Source organism: Pongo pygmaeus, chromosome 7, assembly GCF_028885625.2.
Source record: "Pongo pygmaeus isolate AG05252 chromosome 7, NHGRI_mPonPyg2-v2.0_pri, whole genome shotgun sequence".
Taxonomy (NCBI): domain Eukaryota; kingdom Metazoa; phylum Chordata; class Mammalia; order Primates; family Hominidae; genus Pongo; species Pongo pygmaeus.
This window is the reverse complement of record NC_072380.2, coordinates 17,321,950-17,346,838: the sequence shown is the minus strand read 5'-3', so window position 1 is coordinate 17,346,838 and position 24,889 is coordinate 17,321,950. Positions and strand designations below refer to the sequence as shown.

The following is a 24,889-nucleotide window of genomic DNA, read 5'->3' as shown; positions in this document are numbered from 1 at the left end:
CCCTCTGCCATGGACTTCCCTGTCCTAAGCTGCACTGCATTGACTGGGTAGCCAGCTTTGTAGAGCTCCATATAGTTTGTGCACTGAAGATGTGATTTTGTGAAAGAATACAGTGCTTAGCTGATAGTATGTCAGCACTGTGATCAAATGGTAAAATATTTCCAGAGTATTCTCTTCCATTAGGCTTAATCCTGGATGGAGGAAAGAATTTTCTGTAGAATACAACCAAATGTGAGTTACTTCAGTGATGGGGCTTGGGGCTTACATCCAATAGAGCCTTCTTTTTAGTCATGGCATAAGCAAAAGTCATGGCATAAGCAAAAGTAGCTGGAAGGTAGCGTCCATTCTGCCATAGGAAAATGTTGCTGCAGCTTTCACACAAGCTGTTTTAGAATGCAATGTCTTTTGTGTTATTCAGTTTTTTTAAAAAAAATAAATTCCTTGGATTTATACCTAAAGAGAACCATATCTTCCCTGATGCCATGGTATGTTCCCTGTTTTGAGGTAATCATTTATTCAAGAAATCTTTATTTAGTGCCAGGTACTATTCTAGATTTTACAGATGTGATGTGAATAAGGCAGATCAAGTCTCTTCCCTCACAGAGCTCACATTCTGCTGTGGGAGACAGAGAATTTTTTTTTTTTTTTTTTTTGAGAGGGAGTCTCGCTCTGTCACCCAGGCTGGAGTGCAGTGGCACGATCTCAGCTCGCTGCAACCTCTGCCTCCCAGGTTCAAGCAATTCTTCTGCCTCAGCCTCCCAAGTAGCTGGAATTACTGGCATGCGCCACTATGCCTTGCTAATTTTTGTATTTTTAGTAGAGACAGTGTTTCACCACGTTGGCCAGGCTGGGCACAGACTCCTGACCTCAAGTGATCCACCCGCCACGGCCTCCCAAAGTGCTGGGATTACATGCGTGAGCCACTGCCTCCAGCTGAGACAGAGTATTAATAAACTAATAAAACTAGAATTTTAGGTAGTGATAAATACCATGATGAAATCTCTCCCATGTTTCCCAGCGTATGTTAACTGCTAAGATATTTAGCAAAAAATGATGTGCATTTGCAATAGCAAATAGATACTTTCCTTCGTGGAGATTTTCTGGTGTCATTTTTACTTTTGTTTTTTCCTTTCCTCAACCTTGGATCCATTACTTGACTCTTACCTTTTATTTATGACTTCATAGGTCTGTAATTTATAACTTTTTTGCCTTTTCCTTTTTGGAAATGGTTGGGGCCAGTAGCAACTCCAGAATTTCAGTAAGGCTTAATGTGGAAACCCAGAGGGGAGGGAAGAGGGTTGAAGGTCCATTTGCATAGGACGAATGCTTATATTTAGTTAAGTACATGCGCTTATTGGAGATGACTTGAGTGGTGGCTTCTGGATAGAATGGGAAGGGAAAGCTTTAGCTGCCAGCACCAGGCCACTCTGGCTCTGCCCTAATTAGGGGGGGCCCTAAATAGATGAATGGACAGGTGTTTCGTTTTGGCTGTTTCTTTCTGTAAATATACAGTCAAACCTGGCTGTGATGAGAGGTTCTGCCTTTTTACAGCCATTCTTTGTGACTCTTTGCGGATCGTGTGTTTTCTAGGCAGTTTCAGAGGAAGGGGCAAGTGTGCTTGTTCACTGTTCTGATGGCTGGGACAGGACCGCTCAGGTGTGCTCGGTGGCAAGCCTGCTGCTGGACCCTCACTACCGGACTCTGAAGGGCTTCATGGTGAGTGTGGCCACTGGGCCATTCCCACAGGCGGTGCCTTGATCAGGAATGGACCCCTGTTTTTACAACTACTGGCAACTGCTGTTTTCTTGCCAGCATTATTTTTCTTTTAGTAGCTCAGCAAGATTAAAGGGGAAGAGATCAGATAGGCCTGGAATAAAGAGATGAATTTCTGGGATATTGAAACCATTTCAAGTCAGTGCTACTGAATGAGTTTTGGGGCAAATATAAAATATATTTGGTAGTTTGTAAGACAATTTTATATATCATTTGCTCATAAGTATTTCGTTTGAGGTAACGTGAATATATAACAGAAAACTTTTTAGACAAAATATTTTGGGAAAAAATTTTCTATGTTGTGTATGCCAAAAGTCCTTGGTAGGAAAAACTGTTTTCACTTCCAGGGTATGTTTTTTAAGTAGTCCTTCACACCCCTGGATGAGGATACTGAAAATTTCACAGCCTTTGTTGTTGTTGTTCTTTGCTGAAATGACGAGTATATCCTGTAGAGTTTGAACTTTTTAGGTGGGCATCAAAATGTAACATGTTGCTTTCAACTACAGAGTATTGTATAGTTGCCTGGGATGGTGAAGTTTTCACTGATCTGGTATAAGTTCCTTAAAATGAATTAACCTCTTAACCATGATTTGGTAGAAAGTGCTTCAGTGAATCACGAATCCGTGCTACAGAAGATGCTGACAAAGGAGTCCTAATGGAGTATCTTTACTGCGGGGTCTCCATTATTGAGTAATATCAGCAACACCCTCGGACAAAAGCGAAGAGGCAGGCTCCCTCTCTGGGATGTTTTTATTTTTTTGGAAGTGTCTGAGAACTTCCAGTTACCTGTGATAGCACTGACACCTCAAAGTGATACTCTTGCTTCAGATCCCTGCTGGACTGAGGTCAGTAGGGCTGGATTGCTTCATTTGCATTTGGAGAGTAAAGAGGTTGCCAGTCACACACTGCCCTTAGGCTCTTCTGCACACATCCTTTTCCATCATCAACTCATTCTCATTGTGCCCCATTAAACTTACAACGCAAAGAAAATGTCTCGAGTTGTCAAGAACAGACTTCCACCAGTTCGTATTTCTTTGTAAGGGGAAATCTCTGGCCACTTGGAAGCGTTGAGGATATTGATCAGACTATCCATATTACTTGACTAAACACTTTTTAAAATCCAGGCTGGGTGCGGTGGCTCACACCTGTAATCCCAGCATTTTGGGAGGTTAAGGAAGGAGGACTGCTGGAGCCCCAGAGTTTGAGACCAGCCGGGGCAACATGGCGAGACCTCGTCTCTACAAAAAATTTTAAAAAAATTAGCCAGGTGTGGTAGAGCCCACCTGTGGTCCCAGCTACTTAGGCTGAGGTGGGAGGATCACGCGAGCTCAGGAGTTCAAGGGTGTAGTGGGCCATGATCGCATCACTGCACTCCAGCCTACGTGGCTGAGTGAGATCCTGTCTCAAAAATACATTTTAAAATATAAAACAATATAAAATACAAAACCAAAATAAACATTTAAAAATAATAATCTGGACTGCTTCAGACTTAGAAATTCATGTTAACCCTAATTTCAAAGCAGGGCTGAAGCTTTGAATATACCCCAAACCCCATCATTTTAGAATTCTTCTAATGTGTAGAAAAGATCACTGAAAAACTTCCCAATTGTTTTTTGTAAAGAGGTTGGTAATTTACATTACACTGAGAGGCAGCATCACACATTGGTTGAGATAGGGTTTGAAGTGGAGAGAGCTGGGCTGTGAAGTGGTGTCTGCTTCCTAGTAGCATGATCTTGGGCGAATATGAAACCTCTTTCCTTCAGTTCCCCTTCTAAAAGAGTGAGAATACCTATCCTACAGTTAGAGATCATATGTAAAGCAATGTGAACAGTGCCTGGCACATAGGAAGCATTCACTGGGTGGGTTCCTGCGTTTTTATACATCCATTTCCACTCACTGTTCCTGTGGATGACCTTCAACTTTGCCCTTGCCATGTGCATCTCTATATGGGTGGATAATGCCTGTTCATGCATTTGCAGGTTACTCGAGGATGGGGACTTCTGCAAGTGCCTCTGAATTCCTCAACATTATTGGTTGTGTGGTCTCTTATTTTTCGTCTGCTTCTCTCCATGATATTTGTATTCTTTCTTGTGTAGGTATTAATTGAAAAGGACTGGATTTCCTTTGGTCATAAGTTTAATCACCGGTAAGTAATATTTAAGACTGTTGTTTTGAATGTTTAGAATAAAAGCACTGTTTCTGAAATTTTCAATTGAATATTTAGGGGAAAATCGTCTTGTTTTTTAAGAGTTTGTGTCTCTTATTCAGAAAGCTTAAATTTTGTTGTATATGTCATATCATAGATAAATGAAGTTATAACTGATTCCTCTTGGTAACAGTTGGGCAGAACTAACTAATGTTAACTTGTTCTAGAAGAGACAGAGAATGCTTGTTCATTAATTGTCCTAGTGAGGATCAGCCTTCCCTTCCTCCTGCCATTTGCATGTGACTTACTAAATTATTCCATTTTAGAAGTCCAGAGATTCACTTTAGTCTGCAAGTTGTAAACTGCCTGTGGAACAGTTTCTCTTTGATCTTCTATAGTCCTAAGGCATTTGTATCGGAGTGCAGTTTGTCCCAGATGTCTCTGGAGAGATGATGAAGGCTTCAGAACCAGACACATCCAACTCCAGATCCAGGCCATGGTATTCACTGTCTGGCCTTGGACATCTGTGCTGCCTGACCTTTGGTCTCTCATCTGTGGAATGGGGATGCCGAGGCTGTTGTTTTGGGAGCCACCAGTCTACTTTTGTCAGTGTTGATGATGCCTGTATTGTGTTCTGGCGTTTTCTACTCTTTGAATTTTAAATAGTATAGCTGTACTTAGTTTAATCTTTGGTGATAAAATTTAAATTTAGGCAGCAAGTTTCATTAGTTTGATATATATTTTCAGATGTTTTACTGTGTTTTCTTAAAATTCTAAATGCATGCAACTGCTCAAGTGTATTTTTGTAGTTTTTTGCTTTTAGCATTAATTGATCACTAATTCTGTGATTTTCAGGAATTCTATTTTTCTAATTTTTTCCAGGAAAGCATAGGAATTCCATTTACAAATGAGAAAATTAAAGCCCTCAATTAGATAAACTTCTTAACATGGCATTATTTTCAGTTTGGGGTTCTATTAATATTATATGCTAGGCAGTTAGGATCTCCAAGATAGGCGACAGATGACAGAGAGAATATCGAAATGACTGAAGATCAGCTAGATAATTGTTTGATAAGGAAAAAATACATTAATATTAGGCAACCCTTTTTTTGATTTTCAATAAAGTTTATTTTGAAATAATTCTGAAGCCATAAAAGACTAAAATTCACTTTATGCTAAAATAAATCATATTCTCCCATAATGCAATTTTTTCTTCCTCATTTTTTTATTTTTTAATTTTATTATTATTATACTTTAAGTTTTAGGGTACATGTGTACAACATACAGGTTTGTTACATATGTATACATGTGCCATGTTGGTGTGCTGCACCCATTAACTCATCATTTAGCATTAGGTATATCTCCTAATGCTATTCCTCCCCCCTCCCCCCACCCCACAACAGTCCCTGGTGTGTGATGTTCCCCTTCCCGTGTCCATGTGTTCTCATTGTTCAATTCCCACCTATGAGTGAGAACATGTGGTGTTTGGTTTTTTGTCCTTGTGATCGTTTGCTGAGAATGATGGTTTCCAGTTTCATCCATGTCCCTACAAAGGACATGAACTCATCATTTTTTATGGCTGCATAGTATTCCATGGTGTATATGTGCCACATTTTCTTAATTCATTCTATCGTTGTTGGACATTTAGGTTGGTTCCAAGTCTTTGCTATTGTGAATAGTGCTGCTATAAACATACATGTGCATGTGTCTTTATAGCAGCATGATTTATAATCCTTTGCGTATATACCCAGTAATGGGATGGCTGGGTCAAATGGTATTTCTAGTTCTAGATCCCTGAGGAATCACCACACTGACTTCCACAATGGTTGAACTAGTTTACAGTCCCACCAACAGTGTAAAAGTGTTCCTATTTCTCCACATCCTCTCCAGCACCTGTTGTTTCCTGACTTTTTAATGATCACCATTCTAACTGGTGTGAGATGGTATCTCATTGTGGTTTTCATTTGCATTTCTCTGATGGCCAGTGATGATGAGCATTTTTTCATGTTTTTTGGCTGCATAAATGTCTTCTTTTGAGAAGTGTCTGTTCATATCCTTTGCCCACTGTTTGATGGGGTTGTTTTTTTCTTGTAAATTTGTTTTGAGTTCATTGTAGATTCTGGATATTAGCCCTTTGTCAGACGTTTAGGTTGCAAAAATTTTCTCCCATTTTGTAGGTTGCCTGTTCACTCTGATGGTAGTTTCTTTTGCTGTGCAGAAGCTCTTGAGTTTAATTAGATCCCATTTGTCAATTTTGGCTTTTGTTGCCATTGCTTTTGGTGTTTTAGACATGAAGTCCTTGTCCATGCCTATGTCCTGAATGGTATTGCCTAGGTTTTCTTCTAGGGTTTTTATGGTTTTAGTTCTAACATTTAAGTCTTTAATCCATCTTGAATTAATTTTTGTATAAGGTGTAAGGAAGGGATCCAGTTTCAGCTTTCTACATATGGCTAGCCTAGGCAACACTTTTTAAAGCTACCAAAGGTGAGAAACTGTAACATCTGAGAAGTTTCTAGACAATTTCCAATGTTCCCACTCTTGGGAAAACTCTAAAACTGATCATTGCTCATTTCTCTTCCTCAAGGTGATGATCTCTTACTAACACAGGGTTCTATATTGTTATTTTGTCTTTGATGACACCAAAACATCCTTTTGGATTCTCTGTAAAACTCACACAATAGTGTAAAGGGCTAAGGAGTCTTCATTTTAAAATCAATACAAATTTGAGGAAGACGATTCTGATGTGCTCTTGAAAAAGCAAAGCAATGGGAGATAAAATAAAAATACATGTGGAATCTGTGGTCACATGGAAATAAATCATGTGACAAGCTTTAACCGCTTTAGAAATGGGAATATTCCTGGCAACTTGGGAAACCACGATTTTTTTTTCAAGTTGTCTTTTTCCTCATCCCTTCCCAACAAAACAGTGCAAAAAATGAAGAGCCCTAAAGTTGTTTGGACATTTCTTCTCACCCGCTCATAAAGTGCAACATTTATTTTAAAAGTTCTAATGTACTTTTAAGCAATGAATTTAAAAATGCCCTTTTTCTGTGGAAAGTGTCTTTGAATTTTATTTCTTGCACTAACACTTTCTTTTGTAACTATAACGTGAACGCATCCCTTCTATCCAGACCTTCACTACAAAGTTGCTCTGGAAATTTGAATTTAAAATCTTAACTTTTCTACTTTTTTTGTCATTGCAAGTTTGTAAGATAAGATTTATTTAGGAACTAGGGTTGCTTTTATGGTTGTTTTTGCATTTATGGCTTTCTAATTTAAAAATAAATCTGCCTTGAAAAGTCTCTAATGCTTTGTTTTATAGATATGGCAATCTAGATGGTGACCCAAAAGAAATCTCTCCAGTTATTGACCAGTTCATTGAGTGTGTCTGGCAGTTAATGGAACAATTTCCCTGTGCCTTTGAGTTCAATGAGAGGTTTTTGATTCACATTCAACATCACATTTATTCTTGCCAGTTTGGAAACTTCCTATGTAACAGCCAAAAGGAGAGACAAGAACTCAAGTAAGTGTTTTGGTGTTTTTGGTTGTTTAACTTTTATTTAAAGATTTTGATGACTGAGAATTTTAGGTGGCCTTTCATAATTTTGAAGACTTTTTTCATTTAGTCACATACCTATACTGACAGATTAGTTTTATTTTCTTTTTCCTGGCATCATTTCAGAAATGGTTTAAATGTCATCAACTGACAGATAAATACAGTTTTTTTCCCTCAGTTTCTGCCTGATACACAGGCAGCTTGACAGACTTGATGCACGAATATCGAAAGGGAATTTTCTGGAGTCAAAAAAGTGGTTTTTGCATTTAAAAGGAAAAGGTTAGATATCTTTGGTGGCTATGCTACCATAATAAAAATTGCAAATTTAATTGGGAAAGCAAATATAAAAGCCAGAATTTATTTAGATTAAAACTGTATTGATTTATCCAAGGGTAAAAGTAGATAAAATGTGGACTTTAAAATAAGTGATAGTAAAAACCTTACAACAACAAAGTGATTTAGGCAGTATAAATGAGAGAACATTTTTTAAATTTTCAAAAAATGAAATTATTTTAACTATGATATATACAACATTATCAGATTTAATTTGGGGAATGATCATTTCAAATGAAATGGACTCATAAAATTAATTTTTGTAGTGGATACTAGTTTTTTTTCTCTAAGGAAGCTCAAGTGTGATTCCATGGAGATGATTTAGAAGGAGCAGAGTGTATCCTTCAGGGTCACCTGTTTTCTTGTACCTGACTAGCCAATTCTAACAGTATCTGCTTGGGTCTGAATATGGCTTTTTCACTTACTAGCTATAGGACTTTGAGAAACCACTTACTCTCTCTCTTCCTCAGTTTCCTCATCTGTAAATTAGACATACCTCATAGCAACTCAGTGAGGATTAAATGAGAGAAAACATGTGAAACATTTAGAATAGTGTCTGACAAATTATAAATGTCCAATGACTATTTGGGGGAAAAAACTCCCCCCAAAAGAACAGCTTAACACACACACACACACACACACACACACACACACACACACACACACACACACACACACACACACACACACACACACACACACACACACACACACACACACACACACACACACACACACACACACACACACACACACACACACACACACACACACACACTTAAAGGAATCGAACACCTTGTCAAGGCCAGTACAGATGGTGGTGAAGTTGAGATTATTACAGTGTTCTCCCTCTATACCATGAAGTCACCAAGATGATACATCTACCTGCTATCGAACAGACACGTGGTTTTCAGGTAACAATTATTAGTTCCTTTCCAGCATTAATATAACATATCTACTATGTGTAAGCACCAAAACAGGTAATTTATAGACTTATTTTCTTTATAACAGGATTCAAGAAAGAACATACTCATTATGGGCTCACCTGTGGAAGAATCGGGCCGACTACCTGAATCCTCTGTTTAGAGCTGATCACAGCCAGACTCAGGGAACCCTTCATCTCCCTACAATACCATGTAACTTCATGTACAAGTATGTAAATCCTTAGGAACTTTGTAGCTATGGTATGAACTTGGATTCTGGTACCGTTTAACATTCAGAGGTCAAAGTGTATGACACGGATCTCTGAGGCTTTTGTTGGACCCAAAAGACACCAGAAGGAGATGCTTGAATATCTCATCTGGTATTTTTGCCAGTGTCTCCTCTGCCTCTTTATTCCTCCTAAATGTGGAATTTTCTTCAGGAGGTGATGTTTTATAATAATGATATCATAAAAAGGTAAGTTCCAATTTATTTTTTTAAAAGCAAACGAAAGAGAATAATGCAAATGCCTTAAGTCAAATGTGGAATCACAAGTTTCAACAGTGATCATGACTTATTAAGGTTGGAGCAAAAGTAATTGTGGTTTTTGCGGTTAGTTTAAACAACAAAAAGGCAAAAACCGCAATTACTTTTGCACCAACATAATAGCTTGCCTTTTTGTCTCCACTGAATTAAGTCCTACTGGAAATACTTCCCTTGTGGAAATTACGTTAAGACTGTATGTGTCGGCCGAGGCGGGTGGATCACCCGAGGTCAGGAGTTCAAGACAAGCCTGGCCAACATGGCGAGACCCCGTCTCTACTAAAAATACAAAAATTAGCTGGGCATGATGGTGGGCGCCTGTAATCCTAGCTACTCGGGAGGCTGAGGCAGGAGAATCACTTGAACTAGGGAGGTGGAGGTTGTGGTGAGCCGAGATTGCGCCACTGCACTCCAGCCTGGGCAACAAGAGCGAAACTCCATCTCAAAAAAAAAAAAAAAGATTCTATGTATGAGGAGGATGGGGAGAGCAGGGTGGCATCCTACAGGTTCTACTAGGTATGTGCTAGACACGTATGTTTTTTCCTTTGGCTTCCTTGCTAGGCTTGTATAATATGAAAAAACTCAAAGGTGAACAACATCAAAAGCCTCATACAGAATAAACAGAAACCCCATCTCTTTCTTCCTACTCACTCCCGACACAGACTTGATGGCTTTTCTTCCTGTATAGATTTTGTTTCTCAAGGTTTTTTTTCTTAATTATTTCAATCTAATTATTTTCTCAGAATTTATAGCAGAATTTTCTATCATACTAAACAAAAGCCTCCATAGTGCACGTAAAACAAGTTTTAAGAGCTGTTGAGATATGACCAATTGGATTGCAACTAATTTATTATTAACAGCTGGTCAACACATATTTTATTGAGGATCAAACACTGTTCTGGGCACTGCAGATAAAACAATGACACCAAGTCCTTGCCCTCAAAGTACTTACTTATCTATGTAAATAAAATAGTGGGTCTAAGGATAACTCCATGATACACCATTTTTCTCATTTGCATTCCAGTTGCTTTTTTGTGTAGGATAAAAAGGGATTTATTGGTAAGGTGTGGTGGCTCCCGCCCGTAATCCCAGCACTTTGGGACGGTGAGGCGGGTGGATCACCTGAGGTCAGGAGTTCATGACCAACCTGACCAACATGGTGAAACCCCGTCTCTACTAAAAAAAATATAAAATTAGGTATGGTGGTGCATGCCTGTAATCCCAGGTACTTGGGAGGCTGAGGCAGGAGAATCGCTTGAACCCGCGAGGTGGAGGTTGCAGGGAGCCGATATCACACCACTGAACTTCGGTTTGGGTGACAAGAGCGAAACTCTGCCATTAAAAAAAAAAGGGGGGGGGTATTGCAAGTGCAAATGTCAACTTTTAGTGGTAGTGATACAAAAGATAAAAGCTGCAAGTTTAAGATTCCCTTTGTAGCTGAAAGATTCTAAATATACAATTTCAAAGTTCAAAACTAAGAGCCATTTTCTTAAAAGAAAATGGTTACATGTGCTATTTTACTTTTAGAAAAATGTATTCTGTGCTTTCTAATTCATATATACAAGTAGACTTTTCATAAACTTATTCTCCCCAAAAGGCATTTACTGACCCAAGAAAAAAACATCAACATGAAATTATTACATTAAGTAGTGGCTTTTTGAGGCTGAAATTTGCATTTGGTTATTATTAAGACTGTGGTATCACAGATACCTTAGAAGACTGGAGGATGTGAATTTTCAGACTGTGATAAGGTGGTATCATGACGCTTTGCCGTCCTTTCCAGGTTTTGGAGTGGAATGTATAACCGCTTTGAAAAGGGGATGCAGCCCCGACAATCAGTTACAGATTACCTAATGGCAGTGAAAGAGGAAACTCAGCAGCTAGAGGAAGAACTAGAGGCCCTGGAAGAAGTAAGACATACTTGCTTTGTTAATCTATTTTCTGTGCTTATTTCTTGAAGAGCAAGGCTTCATGAAAGCCTCTTAAGATTCAGTGCAATACAAATATTTCACATTTTTAGCCAGTAGAACACCTAAAACACAACCCCATCCAGGTCAGGACTCAGATAACCGAAGCCCAAACCTAGGCATTTAATGCATTTCACACATCTGGCTTGTGGCTCAGTTCCACAAATTTTTGGTTGTTCCTTATTTTAGGTCAACTTTTTTGGTTACTGTTATTTGAGAGTAGTAAAATTAATTTTTTTCTGCAAAGTGTGAAACAGTAAAAGAATAAAATCAAATATATGTACTTGTAAAAATCTTTCTCCAGTTTTAAAAATTATGTAACTATTATATTAATCTATAATTGGTAAAAGGGGAGACTGACTATAAAGTCTGTCTTTTGGCTTCTATTAACTTCCCTGTACTTGGACAGGGAGGTTATAATAAAATGCTTTTCCTAATTGGATAACTTTGTTTCCAATGGTACTAATGTAGTTTATGAACATCTTAGTATTTATTCTATTAGTCTATTCTAGCAATCTGGCTCTTTAAAACTGGCTCTTCCTTATTACAAAATCAAAATTCCTTAGGCTGGCATTTGAGATTTTCTCTTTTCAGCTTTATTTTCCATGCTAATATTTAATGGTTTCTGCTGCTTGTATACAATTTAGACCTTCCTACCTTTGTGTTTGTCCTCTCACTGTCCCTCCTCCTGTCAGGAATGCTTACTAGCTATCACCAGAATGTCCAAGTTTAAATCTTTCACAGTCCTGTTAAAATGTTCCTTCCTCCCTGAAACTTAGTCTGTTCTCTTCCTTCTAACCTTACCACTTCATCCCTCTTCAAGAACTTTTGCCTTTTTGAAACTCTGCCTCTGTCTGCTCCACTACTCCATGTTCCTTAGGGCTGGGTCTGTATTTATCTCTGTTCCTCACACTGCCCAGCACAGTGCTTTTGCACATAACCTAAATGAATGGTTTTGAATGAATACATAATACTTGATCTTATAACACCTCCTCTGTTAACATCAAAACATGAAATCTGGTAAAATGTATTCTGAACAACCCAAGTGTCCATGACATGATGAATGTAGAACAAAATGTGGTATATCCATGTAATGGAATACTGTTCAGCCAGAAAAAGGAATGAAGTACTGATACATGTTGTACCATGAATGAATTTTGAGAACATAAGCTAAGTGAAGGAAGCCAGATACAAAAATCCACATGTTGTATGATTCCATTCAATTTATATAAAACATCTAGACTAGGCAAACCCTTAGAGATAGAAGTTAATCAGTAGTAGCCAGGGGCTGTGGGGAGATAGGAATGGGGAATGACTGCTAATGAGTATGGGGTTTTCTTTCGGCAGGGGAGGTGATGACAGTATTTTATAATTAGTAGTGATCGTTGCACAACCTTGTGAATATAACTAAAAACCACTGAATTGTATACTTTAAAAGGGTGAGTTTCATGGTAAGTGAATTGTATCTCAGTATAAAAGTTAGATGATAAACACTTCATTCCTAATTTCTGAAAAATATTTTTTGAGTTCATGGGATGACACTCGTCATTTGAAACCATGTAGGTATAGAAAAGAGGGAGACTAGGGTTCACTGGGTGCTTCAACTGTGCTATATTGTTTATGATTACAGAAAACCTATGTCAAGGCAGGTATTATCCTTACCTTAGAGATAAAGAAAGCAGGCCCTCACAGATTTTGTCCAAGGTCGTGAAGTCCAGGTTTGAACTCACATCCCTCTGAGTCACATGTTCTTAACATTATACCCACCTGGGAGGTAACAAATGCTAAAGGCATGCATATATAGAAAAAGATAAATTATTTATGATTTTTCCCCGAAATTGTTCTTTCTTTCTTAGAGGCTGGAAAAAATTCAAAAGGTCCAGTTAAATTGCACTAAGGTGAAGAGTAAGCAAAGTGAGCCCAGCAAGCACTCAGGGTTTTCTACCTCAGACAACAGCATAGCCAACACTCCCCAGGATTACAGTGGGAATATGAAATCATTTCCATCCCGGAGCCCTTCACAAGGTGATGAAGATTCTGCTCTGATTCTAACCCAAGACAATCTGAAAAGTTCAGATCCAGATCTGTCAGCCAACAGTGACCAAGAGTCCGGGGTGGAGGATTTGAGCTGTCGGTCTCCAAGTGGCGGTGAGCATGCACCGAGTGAAGACAGTGGCAAGGACCGGGATTCTGATGAAGCCGTGTTTCTCACGGCCTGAAGTTTCCCTTTGGAGTTCCAAAGTAAAGGACACATAAGCAACACTTCCAAAAAGAAGGGAACAAGGTAGTTTATCATAAAAACAAGAAATGATGCATGTCATTGAGAACTATTTTAATGCAGCTCTGAAAAGGGAAAAAAGTGCCCAGTTCTTGATTTCTTAGATACTGAAGAGGACGTAGTCATTTCATTTATCAAATATAAGGAAAATTATTCACCATTTTGAAGCTCATCCCAGACTATGAAAATTATATTCACTGCAGAGCAATTACTTCTGTCATTACCTGAAGTGATCAGTATATATCTTCCTTGTCATAGCATGCATCTCTCAAAAAGCCTCCACTCCTTTCCCTCACATCTGTGATCATCATGATTCTTTTAGTTCACTTCCAGATGCATATTTTGTGTTTTCTAAAGCATCTGACATTATCCTCCTTTCCGACCCTCTTATACATATTTCTAAAAACAGGCACATTGGTGAGATGCACGCTTTTTGGTTGACAGATGCATTCCTAAGGAGCTTTTAATTGCTTATCTTTCAGGCATAATCATCACTTTAACTTTTCCTTAGAGCATATATTTTGAATTGTTAGAATAATTTTGTTGCTTTTCTCTGAGATCTATAGTCTGTTTCTCCTCATTATTTAAAAATGCTAAACCTTGTATCTCACTTTTTCTCTAACACTGATTTAATAGCTAACGAGGCAGAAGCAACATTCATTCTCCTGGTCTTACATATGAATTTAAGTATCAGCTTTCTTATAATAACCTTTTATTACTATTCTAGAGACTACACTACCGACAGTGTGGGCCAGCCACCAGCCTGATCTCAAAGTATCACATTATAAAGTTAGTAGATAAAACATCTGTGAGTGAAAATCCAGTTTCAAGAACCAGAGAATTGGGTTGTCATGTCTGTTTAATGAAGGGAATAGGTTTTGTAATCTATCATTTTAGAAATTATGTAACTGGCCAATATGGTTTCATTAACCTTAGTAACATCTCATGACCACTGACTGCTGAAAGTTCTGAAAAGAATTTTTGTTTTGTTACACTGCACATTTGAGGGAGAGTCCCTCCCCTTTCTTATGAGTTAAAAAAGACCTCACTAGGTGACCTAAATGAAACTTACTGGGGAAAAGTGGCCATGTTTGGACATAAATAAATGGTATTCACACTGTATGGTTTTAATATATTAGTACATTCTAGAATGTAAAAGGATTAAACTTTACAATTTACATCAATATTTTCAATATGTGAAAGGATTAATTTAAACTTTACAATTTACATCAATATTTTGAATATGTGATTTTTTTTATGGGAGAATGTATTACATTTCGCTGAAATGAGGACAAAGTCAAGAGGGCAAGAAAGCAACATTGCTGATCTCTCTAGTATGAAAGATCTGGAGGGAGTGTTGCAATATATATAAATGAAAACATTTAATTGTGTTCATCATATTTAAAAATAGAATATATTAGAGAACTGTGATATAGAAGTATTGTTAATGTAAAAAATAAAGCAAGTGTAATTCTTTCAGAATATAAAATTTGGGCATTCTCTGCTGAGCAGTTCCCAAATTAAGTACAAGGAATGTTTATTCATTTTCTGCAATATACTATATGTAATAGGGAATATCTTGCTAAAATAAAACTTAGGATATAGTGGTAATGGCTTTCACATTTTTATATCGTAACTCACTTCACAACCTTCTTGGAGCTGTCCACTCTTAGAAACTCTGTTGCCTAATATTGAGGATGCGGCTTTAATTTCTTCCATTTGACAGTGTATGTCTATAAAAACAATAAACATTTTTAAAAAAATGACAAAGTATCTATGCCAAACAGCACTATGCTTTTATTCGAAAAGCAAATAGTATAAATATTTGATGTTTTAAAATGTAGTTTTTTAATATGACAACTTCCACATCAGAGTCATAAACTTAGTCCCCTCAACTTTTTTACAAGACATTATAATTTATGTAACATGTTCGTCTACTTATTAGAAGTTAACCTAGCACTGAGATTTATATAAAAGGTTACACTTATTGCTTATTAAAACTTTACTGTACTTTCACAGATTCTTCAAAGAGCATGGCTAACCCAACGAGACTAAAATATCTAATAATCAAACATTAATCAGGAAGTGTTTTATTGAAAGCAGTGGTTTAAAGCATAGGGAATAATCCAGTATAAAACTGATTTGAGGCATATTACTTCCCAATTAGTAATATTTAGAATGCAAGTAATTTATTTTTTAAATTTGATATGAAATAGGTAAGAATTTTGACCATGACCCAGCAAATCAGTAACTGAGCTTTTTATAGAATGGAAGGTGACGATCAGAGACAGAAACCATAGAATAAATTTTTATTCCTTAAGAGCACATTAGTTTACTTTCTTCTCCTAAAAATGAATCTGAGCTGTCCTTCAATTTAAGCATATATATGTGTCAAGCACCCTATATTCTGATATAAATTTCCTAGTCTCAATGTATGCCTAGAAATTTCTTTCAACTTTGAAGTGGGTCTCTTTAATTTATACCTCACTGATTTAGAATTTTCTTCTATTTTGAGATATTAACCTTTAAATCTCTATCTATGACAAATTCCTACACTGATTAGTCTAGTAAGTCCTAAGTATTCGTCTATAATTCTGATTTCTATCTCATCTTGTCAAATCAGAATACAAACTTTCACATGCGTTTCATTTCTCCTGTGGCACTGCTTCTCCAATGTGGCCAATTTCTATGAAGAAAATATAAAGCCATAAAATTAGAAAAAATGGTCACTTAATCTCCTGCAAAAACAGAGCCCACATTCATACGGGCATATCCAAATGCAGATTCTTTTCATCCTGGGTGACGTATATAACCTTTATGTAAACTGATTTGTCTATTTGTTAAATGCAGATAACTGATCAAACTCCTCTGTTTCATGACTGGGTTGTAACAAAGTTATCCAATGAATGAATTTTGAAGGAGAACCTAAGCTGTGTTAACCGGTATAGAATGAAACTGGGATAGTTCAACTTTAAAGAATAAAAAACACTGAGATGAACTACTCATGTGATTATGTAGAAGATATTTACTCTGTAAGAAAATGTTTCATTTTTTTTCTGTTTTTCTGGTGAAAAGGAAAGTAGATAAGCATCTAAACAATGTTTATCTTTGTATAGTATTTCCACAATGCCTTATTCCTAGTAGGTACTTAATAAAATAGATAGATCAAGTGAATTAATCAAATGAAAGGCTGTGGTATGCTCCTCCCTTGTTATGGGATACACCTACCTGGTTTCTAGGAACCTGATTGTTGGCAAAAGATTGAGACTGTTATATCTCCCATTGCTGTTACTGCTGGGAAAATTAAGCTCTGGTGGCCAGTGCAGTAAGGAAAGGTTTCTGAATACCCACAAGACTATCATAAATTTGAAACACTCTTACCTCAGTTATCTACAAATCAGGAGTAATAATTATTCCTTCCTCATCTGGTCATTTTGAAGATTTAACAGCATGCCCTTAGCACAGTGCCAGGAAGACAATGAAAGTTATCTTCTGTATCCAACATTGTATCTTAGTCCATGTGAATACTTGGCCCTCCATAAAAAGACTTAAGTATTAAGCATGTTTTAATTCTAACAAAATAATTCTGTTTTTCCTATAACTTTATTGCCAAAAACATGTACAGGAAGAACTAAAAAATATAAAAAAGACAATCTATACTGTATGCTGGTGCTGGGAAGACAATCATACTGGGATGAAATTTAAGCAAAATTATGCATTAGTTTGTTTTGTAATTTATATGGTACCTTACCAAGCCTGAGCTACAGAGTTCACAGCATTTTCCTTTATGAGCTTTTAGGGCTTCTCAAGAAATACATTAATTTTGTGACATGGTATAGAAGCAAATTGCTCAACGTACTATATAAGAACACTCAATTAAATTCATTAAAAATCAGGATTGCCTAAAAATTAAATTTTACCTATTACTATAGCTTTTCTCTTAGGAAAAGATAACAGTAAAGGTCAGAAAAGTTCATTGACTTTTTTGTGTACAGATTTAGTGTTTATTAACATAAAGATTGATTTTAACATTAGGAATTTAGAAAACCTATCCAACCACAAATCTACCAGATACTTATTATTTTTTTTTAATTAGCATGAGAATTTGTGTTGGAATGGTTTAAATGAAAGGCAACTTTTTTTTTTTCTATTAGGTACAATATTTACTTGTATTGCTTCTTAAATGCATCTTTAGTTTTAAAAATGAAACAATATATAAGAACAGCTGGTTTATTCTTTTGATTTATTGTAGGTATTAAAAGTTTCTTTTGTGAGATGGCACCTATATAGGCAGGTTTGGTGTTTCTTAACACTATGAATATCTTAAATTGCTTTTGAAAGTTTTATCCACAAAGAAAGAAAAATAAGGGTTTCCTGACAGGTGAAAATAGTTTTTCAAAAAAGGTTAAGAGGAAAAAAATCTAAATACCATTCTTGATAAAGAAATGGAACTTCAAGTTAAAAATACAAATTTAAATGAAGTTTTATAAAATATTAAAAACTAGCTAAAAGTACATGCATAGGCATTTAATCAAGATAAGAGGAACAGCAGTGGAACTTAAATATGATAGGATTTATCAACAATAAATAAACATTTCAGTGCAAATAGTGCAGAAAAATTTCTCAAAGATCATAGCAATCATTCTAATCTGTACAAAATCAGTCTCAGTTCTATATACAATCTATATAGGATATCTGTGAATTTAGCCACTGATGAAATGCCAGTTTGCAAACCATAAATATAAAACAGTGTTTAGTTTTGTGTCCCATTCCTCTCTTGGCAGTTCATGTTTCCAGGAAAATCTAGAAAGAAAACAATAAAAGAAACCCTCTAATATTTAAGAAGATAAATATGTATCTCTTTACATTATCTTCCAATTAAGATTTGCCCATAGTGGCTCCCAGGCAAGATGGCTGAATAGGGACAGCTCAGGTCTGCAGCTCCTAGGGAGACCAACACAGAAGGCAGGTGATTTCTGCATTTCCAACTGAGGTACCTGGTTCATCTCATTGGGACTGGTTAGACAGTGGGTGTAGCCCACGGAGAGTGAGCAGAAGCAGGGTGGGGTGTTGCCTCACCCGGTAAGTACAAGGGGTTAGGGAACTACCTCCCCTAGCCAAGGGAAGCCTGGAGGCTCTATGGTACCCATCCCAGATACTACGCTCTTTCCACGGTCTTTGCAACCCGCAGACCAGGAGATTCCCTCAGGTGCCTACACCACCAGGGCCCCGGGTTTCAACCACAAAACTAGGTGGCCGTTTGGCCAGACATCGAGCTAGCTGCAAGAGTTTTTTTTCGTACCCCAGTAGTGCCTGGAACGCCAGTGAGACAGAACCCTTTACTCTCTTGGAAAGGTGGCTGGTGTCAGGGAGCCAAATGGTCTTGCTCAGCGGATCCCACCCCCATGGAGTCTAGCAAGCTAAGATCCACTGGCTTGAAATTTTCACTGCCAGCATAGCAGTCTGAAGTCGACCTGGGATGCTGGAGCTTGGTGGGGGGAGGGGCGTCCACCATTAATGAGGTGTGAGTAGTCCGTTTTCCCCTCACAGTGTAAACAAAGCCTCCGGGAAGTTTGGACTGGGCAAAGCCCACCTAAGCTCCACAAAGCCACTGTAGTCAGAATGCCTCTCTAGATTCCTCCTCTCTGGGCAGGGCATCTCTGAAAGAAAGGCAGAGGCCCCAGTCAGGGGCTTATAGATAAAACTCCCATCTCCCTGCAACAGAGCACCTGGGGGAAGGGGTGGCTGTGGGCGCAGCTTGCGCACACTTAAACGTTCCTGCCTGCCGGCTCTGAAGAGAGCAACGGATCACCCAGCACCATGCTCTACCTCTGCTAAGGGACAGACTGCCTCCTCAAGTGGTTCCCTGACCACCATGCCTCCTGACAGGGAGATACCTCCCAGCAGGGGTCGACAGACAGCTCATACAGGAGAGCTCTGGCTGGCACTTCGCAGGTGCCCCTCTGGGACAAAGCTTCCAGAGGAAGGAGCAGGCAGCAATCTTTGCTGTTCTGCAGCCTCCGCTGGTGATACCCAGGCAAACAGGATCCGGAGTAGACCACTAGCAAACTCCAGCAGACCTGCAGAAGAGGGGCTTGTTAGAAAGAAAACTAACAGAAAGCAATAGCATCAACATCAACAAAAATGACGACCATTGAAAAATTCCATCTGAAGGTCACCAACAGCAAAGACCAAAGGTAGATAAATCCATGAAGATGAGGAAAAACCAGTGCAAAAAGGCTGAAAATTCAAAAAACCAGAAAGCCTCTTCTCTTCCAAAGGATCACAACTCCTCGCCAGCAAGGGAACAAAACTGGACTGAGAATGAGTTTGATGAATTGACAGAAGTAGGCTTCAGAAGGTGGGTAATAACAAACTCCTCAGAGCTAAAGGAGCATGTTCTAACTCAATGCAAGGAAGCTAAGAACCTTGATGAAAGGTTAAAGGAATTGCTAACTAGAATAATCAGTTTAGAGAAGAACATAAATAAATGACCTACCTGATGGAACTGAAAAACACAGCATGAGAACTTCATGAAGCATACACAGTATCAACAGCCAAATCAATTAAGCAGAAGAAAGGATATCAGAGACTGAAGATCAACTTTATGAAAAAAAGCGTGAAGACAAGATTAGAGAAAAAAGAATGAAAAGGAACAAACAAAGCCTCCAAGAAACATGGGACTATGTGAAAAGACAAAACCCATGTTTGATTGGTGTACCTGAAAGTGACAGAGAGGCTGGAACCAAGTTGGAAAACACACTTAGGATATCCAGGAGAGCTTCCCCAACCTAGCAAGACAGCCCAACATTCAAATTCAGGAAATACAGAGAACACCACAAAGATACTCCTTGAGAAGAGCAAACCCAAGACATAATTGTCAGATTCACCAAGGCTGAAATGAAGGAAAAAATGTTAAGGGCAGCCAGAGAGAAAGGTTGGGTTACCCACAAAGGGAAGCCCATCAGACTAACAGCGGATATCTCTGCAGAAACCCTACAAGCCAGAAGAGAATGGAGGCCAGTATTCAACACTCTTAAAGAATTTTCAACCAATAATTTCATATCCAGCCAAACTAAGCTTCATAAGTGGAGGAGAAATAAAATCCTTTACAGACAAGCAAATGCTGACGGATTTTGTCACCACCAGGCCTGCCTTACAAGAGCTCCTGAAGGAAGCACTAAACATGGAAAGGAATAACTGGTACCAGCCACTGCAAAATCAAACCAAAATGTAAAGACCATTGATACTATGAAGAAACTGCATCAACTAATGCGCAAAATAACCAGCTAGCATCATAATGACAGGATCAAATTCACACATAACAATATTAACCTTAAATGGGCTAAATGCCCCAATTAAAAGGCACAGACTGGCAAATGATACAGAGTCAAGATCCATCAATATGCTGTATTCAGGAAACCGATTTCATGTGCAAAGACACACATAGGCTTAAAATAAAGGGATGGAGGAAGATTTACCAAGCAAATGGAAAGTAAAAAAACGCAGGGGTTGCAATCCTAGTCTCTGATAAAACAGACTTTAAACCAAGAAAAACCAAAAAAGTCAAAGAAGGGCATTACATAATGGTAAAGGGATCAATGTAACAAGAAGAGCTAACTATCCTAAATATATATGCACCCAATACAGGAGCACCCAGATTCATAAAGCAAGTTCTTAGAGACCTCAAAGAGACTTAGACTTCCACACAATAATAGTGGGAGACTTTAACACCCCACTGTCAATATTAGATCAACGAGACAGAAAATTAACAAGGATATTCAGGACTTGAACTCAGTTCTGGAACAAACGGAACTAACAGACATCTATAGAACTATCCACCCATAATCAACAGAATATACATTCTTCTCAGCACCACACAGCACTTATTCTAAAATTGACCACATAATTGGAAGTAAAACACCCCTCAGCAAATGCAAAAGAATGGAAGTCATACCAGTCTCCCAGACCACACTGCAATCAAATTAGAATTCAGGATTAAGAAACTCACTCAAAACCACACAGCTACATGGAAACTGAACAACCTGCTCCTCGATGACTACTTGGAAAATAATGAAATGAAGACACAAATAAGTAAGTTCTTTGAAACCAATGAGAACAAAGACACAATGTACCAGAATCTCTGGGACAGAGCAAAACTGTGTTTAGAGGGAAATTTATAGCACTAAATGCCCACAGGAGAAAGCGGGAAAGATCTAAAATCAACACCCTAACATCACAATTAAAAGAACTAGAGAAGCAAGAGCAAACAAATTCAAAAGCTAGCAGAAGACAAGAAATAACCAAGATCAGAGCAGAACTTAAGGAGACAGACACACGAAAAACCCTTCAAAAAAAAAAAAAAATCAATGAATCCAGCAGCTGTTTTGAAAAGATTAACAAAATATACCACTAGCCAGAATGAAAAAGGAGAAAAGAGAGAAGAATCAAACAGACAAAATAAAAAATGATAAAGGGGAGATCATACGGGCGTGGTGGCTCATACCTGTAATCCCACCACTTTGGGAGGCTGAGGTGGGTGGATCACCTGAGGTCAGGAGTTCAAGACTAGCCTGGCGAACATGGTGAAACCCCATCTCTACTAAAAATACAAAAATTAGCCAGGTGTGTTGGCGCATGCCTATAATCCCAGCTACTTGGAAGGCTGAGGCAGAGAACTGCTTAAACCCGGGAGGTGGAGGCTGCAGTGAGCCGAGATCATGCCACTGCACTCCAGCCTGGGCAACAGAATGAGAGTCCATCACAAAAAAACAAAAAACAAAAGATCACCACCGATCCCACAGAAATACAAACTACCATCAGAGAATACTATAAACACCTCTACACAAACTAGAAAATCTAGAAGAAATGGATAAATTCCTGGACACATACATCCTCCCAACCAGGAAGAAGTCAAACACCCCTTCATGCTAAAAACACTCAATAAACTAGGTAATGATGGAATGTATCTGAAAATAATAAGAGCTATTTATGACAAACCCACAGCCAATATCATACTGAATGGGCAAAAGCTGGAAGCATTCCCTTTGAAAACTGGCACAAGACAACTCCTATTCAACATAGTACTGGAAGTTCTGGCCAGGGCAATCAGGCAAGAAAAAGAAATAAAGGTATTCAAATAGGAAGAGAGGAAGTCAAATTTTCTCTGTTTGCAGATGACCTGATTGTATATTTAGGAAACCCCATTGTCTCAGCCCAAAACCTCCTTAAGCTGATAAGCAACTTCAGCAAGGTCTCAGGATACAAAATCAATGTGCAAAAATCACAAGCATTCCTATACACCAATAATAGACAAACAGCCAAATCATGAGTGAACTCCCATTCACAATGGCTTCAAAGAGAATAAAATACCTAGGAATCCAACTTACAAGGGATATGAAGGACCTCTTCAAGGAGAACTACAAACCACTGCTCAAGGAAATAAGAGAGGACACAAACAAATGGAAAAACATTCCATGCTCATGGATAGAAAGAATCAATATCGTGATAAGGGCCATACTGACCAAAGTAATTTATAGATTCTATGCCATTCCCATCGAGCTACCATTGAATTTCTTCAAAGAATTAGAAAAAATACTTTAAATTTCATATGGAACCAAAAAAGAGCCCATATAGCCAAGACAATCCTAAGCGAAAAGAACAAAGCTGGCGGCAGGCATCATGCTACCTGACTTCAAACTATACTACAAAGCTACAGTAACCAAAACAGCATGGTACTGGTACCAAAACAGACATACAGACCAATGGAACAGAACAGAGGCCTCAGAAATAACACCACACATCTACAACCATCTGATCTTTGACAAACCTGACAAAAGCAATGGGGGAAGGACTCCTTATTTAATAAATGGTGCTGGGAAAACTGGCTAGCCATATGCAAAAAACTAAAAATGGACCCCTTCCTAACCTTATACAAAAATTAACTCAAGATGGATTAAAGATTTAAACGTTAAGACCTAAAACCATAAAAACCCTAGAAGAAAACCTAGGCAATACCATTCAGGACATGGGCATGGGCAAAGACTTCACGTCTAAAACACCAAAAGCAATGGCAACAAAAGCCAAAATGGACAAATGAGATCTAATTAAACTAAAGACCTTATGCACAGCAGAGAAACTATCATCAGAATGAACAGGCCACCTACAGAATGGGGAAAATTTCTGGAATCTATCCATCTGACAAAGGGCTAATATCCAGAATCTACAAGGAACTTAAATTTACAAGAAAAATACAACCCCAACGAAAAGTGGGCAAAGGATATGAACAGTTTCATAAGAAGGCATTTATGTAGCCAACCAACATGAAAAAAAGCTCATCAACACTGGTCACTAGAGACATGCAAATCAAAACCACAATGAGATACCATCTCACACCAGTTAGAATGGCAATTATTAAAAAGTCAGGAAACAACAGATGCTGGAGAGGATGTGGAGAAACAGGAACACCTTTACACTGTTGGTGGGAGTGTAAATTAGTTCAACCATTATGGAAGACCAGTGTGGCGATTCTTCAAGGATCTAGAACTAGAAATACCATTTGACCCAGATCCATTACTGGGTATATACCCAAAGGATTATAAATCATTCTCCTATAAAGGCGCATGCACACGTATGTTTACTGCAGCACTATTCACAATAGCAAAGACTTGGAACCAACTCAAATGCTCATCAATGATAGAATGGATAAAGAAAATGTGGCACATATACACCATGGAATACTATGCAGCCATAAAAATGAATGAGTTCATGTCCTTTGCAGGGACATAGACAAAGCTGGAAACCATCATTCTCAGGAAACTAACACAGGAACAGAAAACCAAATAATGCATGTTCTCACTCATAAGTGGGAATTGAACAATGAGAACATATGGGCACAGGGAGGGAACATCACACACTGGAGCCTGTCGGGGAGTTGGGGGCAAGGAGAGGAATAGCATTAGAAGAAATACCTAATGTTGATGACAGGTTGATGGGTGCAGCAAACCACCATGGCACATGTATACCTATGTAAAAAACCTGTACGTTCTGCACATGTATCCCAGAACTTAAAGCATAATAATAATAAAAAAGATTTGCCTATAAAATAACTTGACTATGAGGGAATAGAGGTAAGGAACGGATTTGAGTATGTTCATATAAAGGAGTAACTACTCTGTGTCTACTACTTCTTAAGCTGGCAGATATGCAAAGTTGGTATCAAAAATCAGCCCCTACCCTTAAGGAATTTATAGTATGATTTGGAAAGTAACACATAAACCAATTCATTGTGAGCACTAATGTTACAAGGAGCAGAAATAGTTTACTGGACATGAGAAATGCTTGTCATTTCTTTTCCTGTACCCTAGTCCCTG

The 24,889-nt window shown here is 38.1% G+C and overlaps 2 protein-coding genes across 10 annotated transcripts in view; one reads left to right on the top strand and one right to left on the bottom strand.

Moving 5' to 3' along the window:
* MTMR7 (myotubularin related protein 7) overlaps positions 1-17,118 on the top strand; it is a 116,886-nt gene extending 99,768 nt beyond the window's left edge. The window contains exons 9-14 of the mRNA XM_054499618.2: positions 1,591-1,716; positions 3,870-3,919; positions 7,242-7,442; positions 8,820-8,960; positions 11,056-11,182; positions 13,096-17,118. Of these exons, the coding sequence (XP_054355593.1) occupies positions 1,591-1,716; positions 3,870-3,919; positions 7,242-7,442; positions 8,820-8,960; positions 11,056-11,182; positions 13,096-13,458 (1,008 nt within the window). The 3' untranslated portion in view covers positions 13,459-17,118. The remainder of the gene's footprint in view (positions 1-1,590; positions 1,717-3,869; positions 3,920-7,241; positions 7,443-8,819; positions 8,961-11,055; positions 11,183-13,095) is intronic.
* The window catches only part of VPS37A (VPS37A subunit of ESCRT-I), an 84,879-nt gene that overhangs the window by 17,900 nt on the left and 42,090 nt on the right, over positions 1-24,889 (bottom strand). For 3 of the 9 annotated variants that reach the window (XM_054499624.2, XM_063668527.1, XM_054499630.2), the window contains one exon: positions 15,293-18,320. The exons of 1 other annotated variant lie outside the window; for it this stretch is intronic. The gene's annotated coding sequence lies outside the window, so the exon portion shown is untranslated. Of the gene's footprint in view, positions 1-1,817; positions 15,251-15,292; positions 19,598-24,889 lie in introns of those variants that run through there. 5 more of the 9 variants (XR_010127153.1, XM_054499626.2, XM_054499619.2 and 2 more) reach the window with 5 other exon arrangements.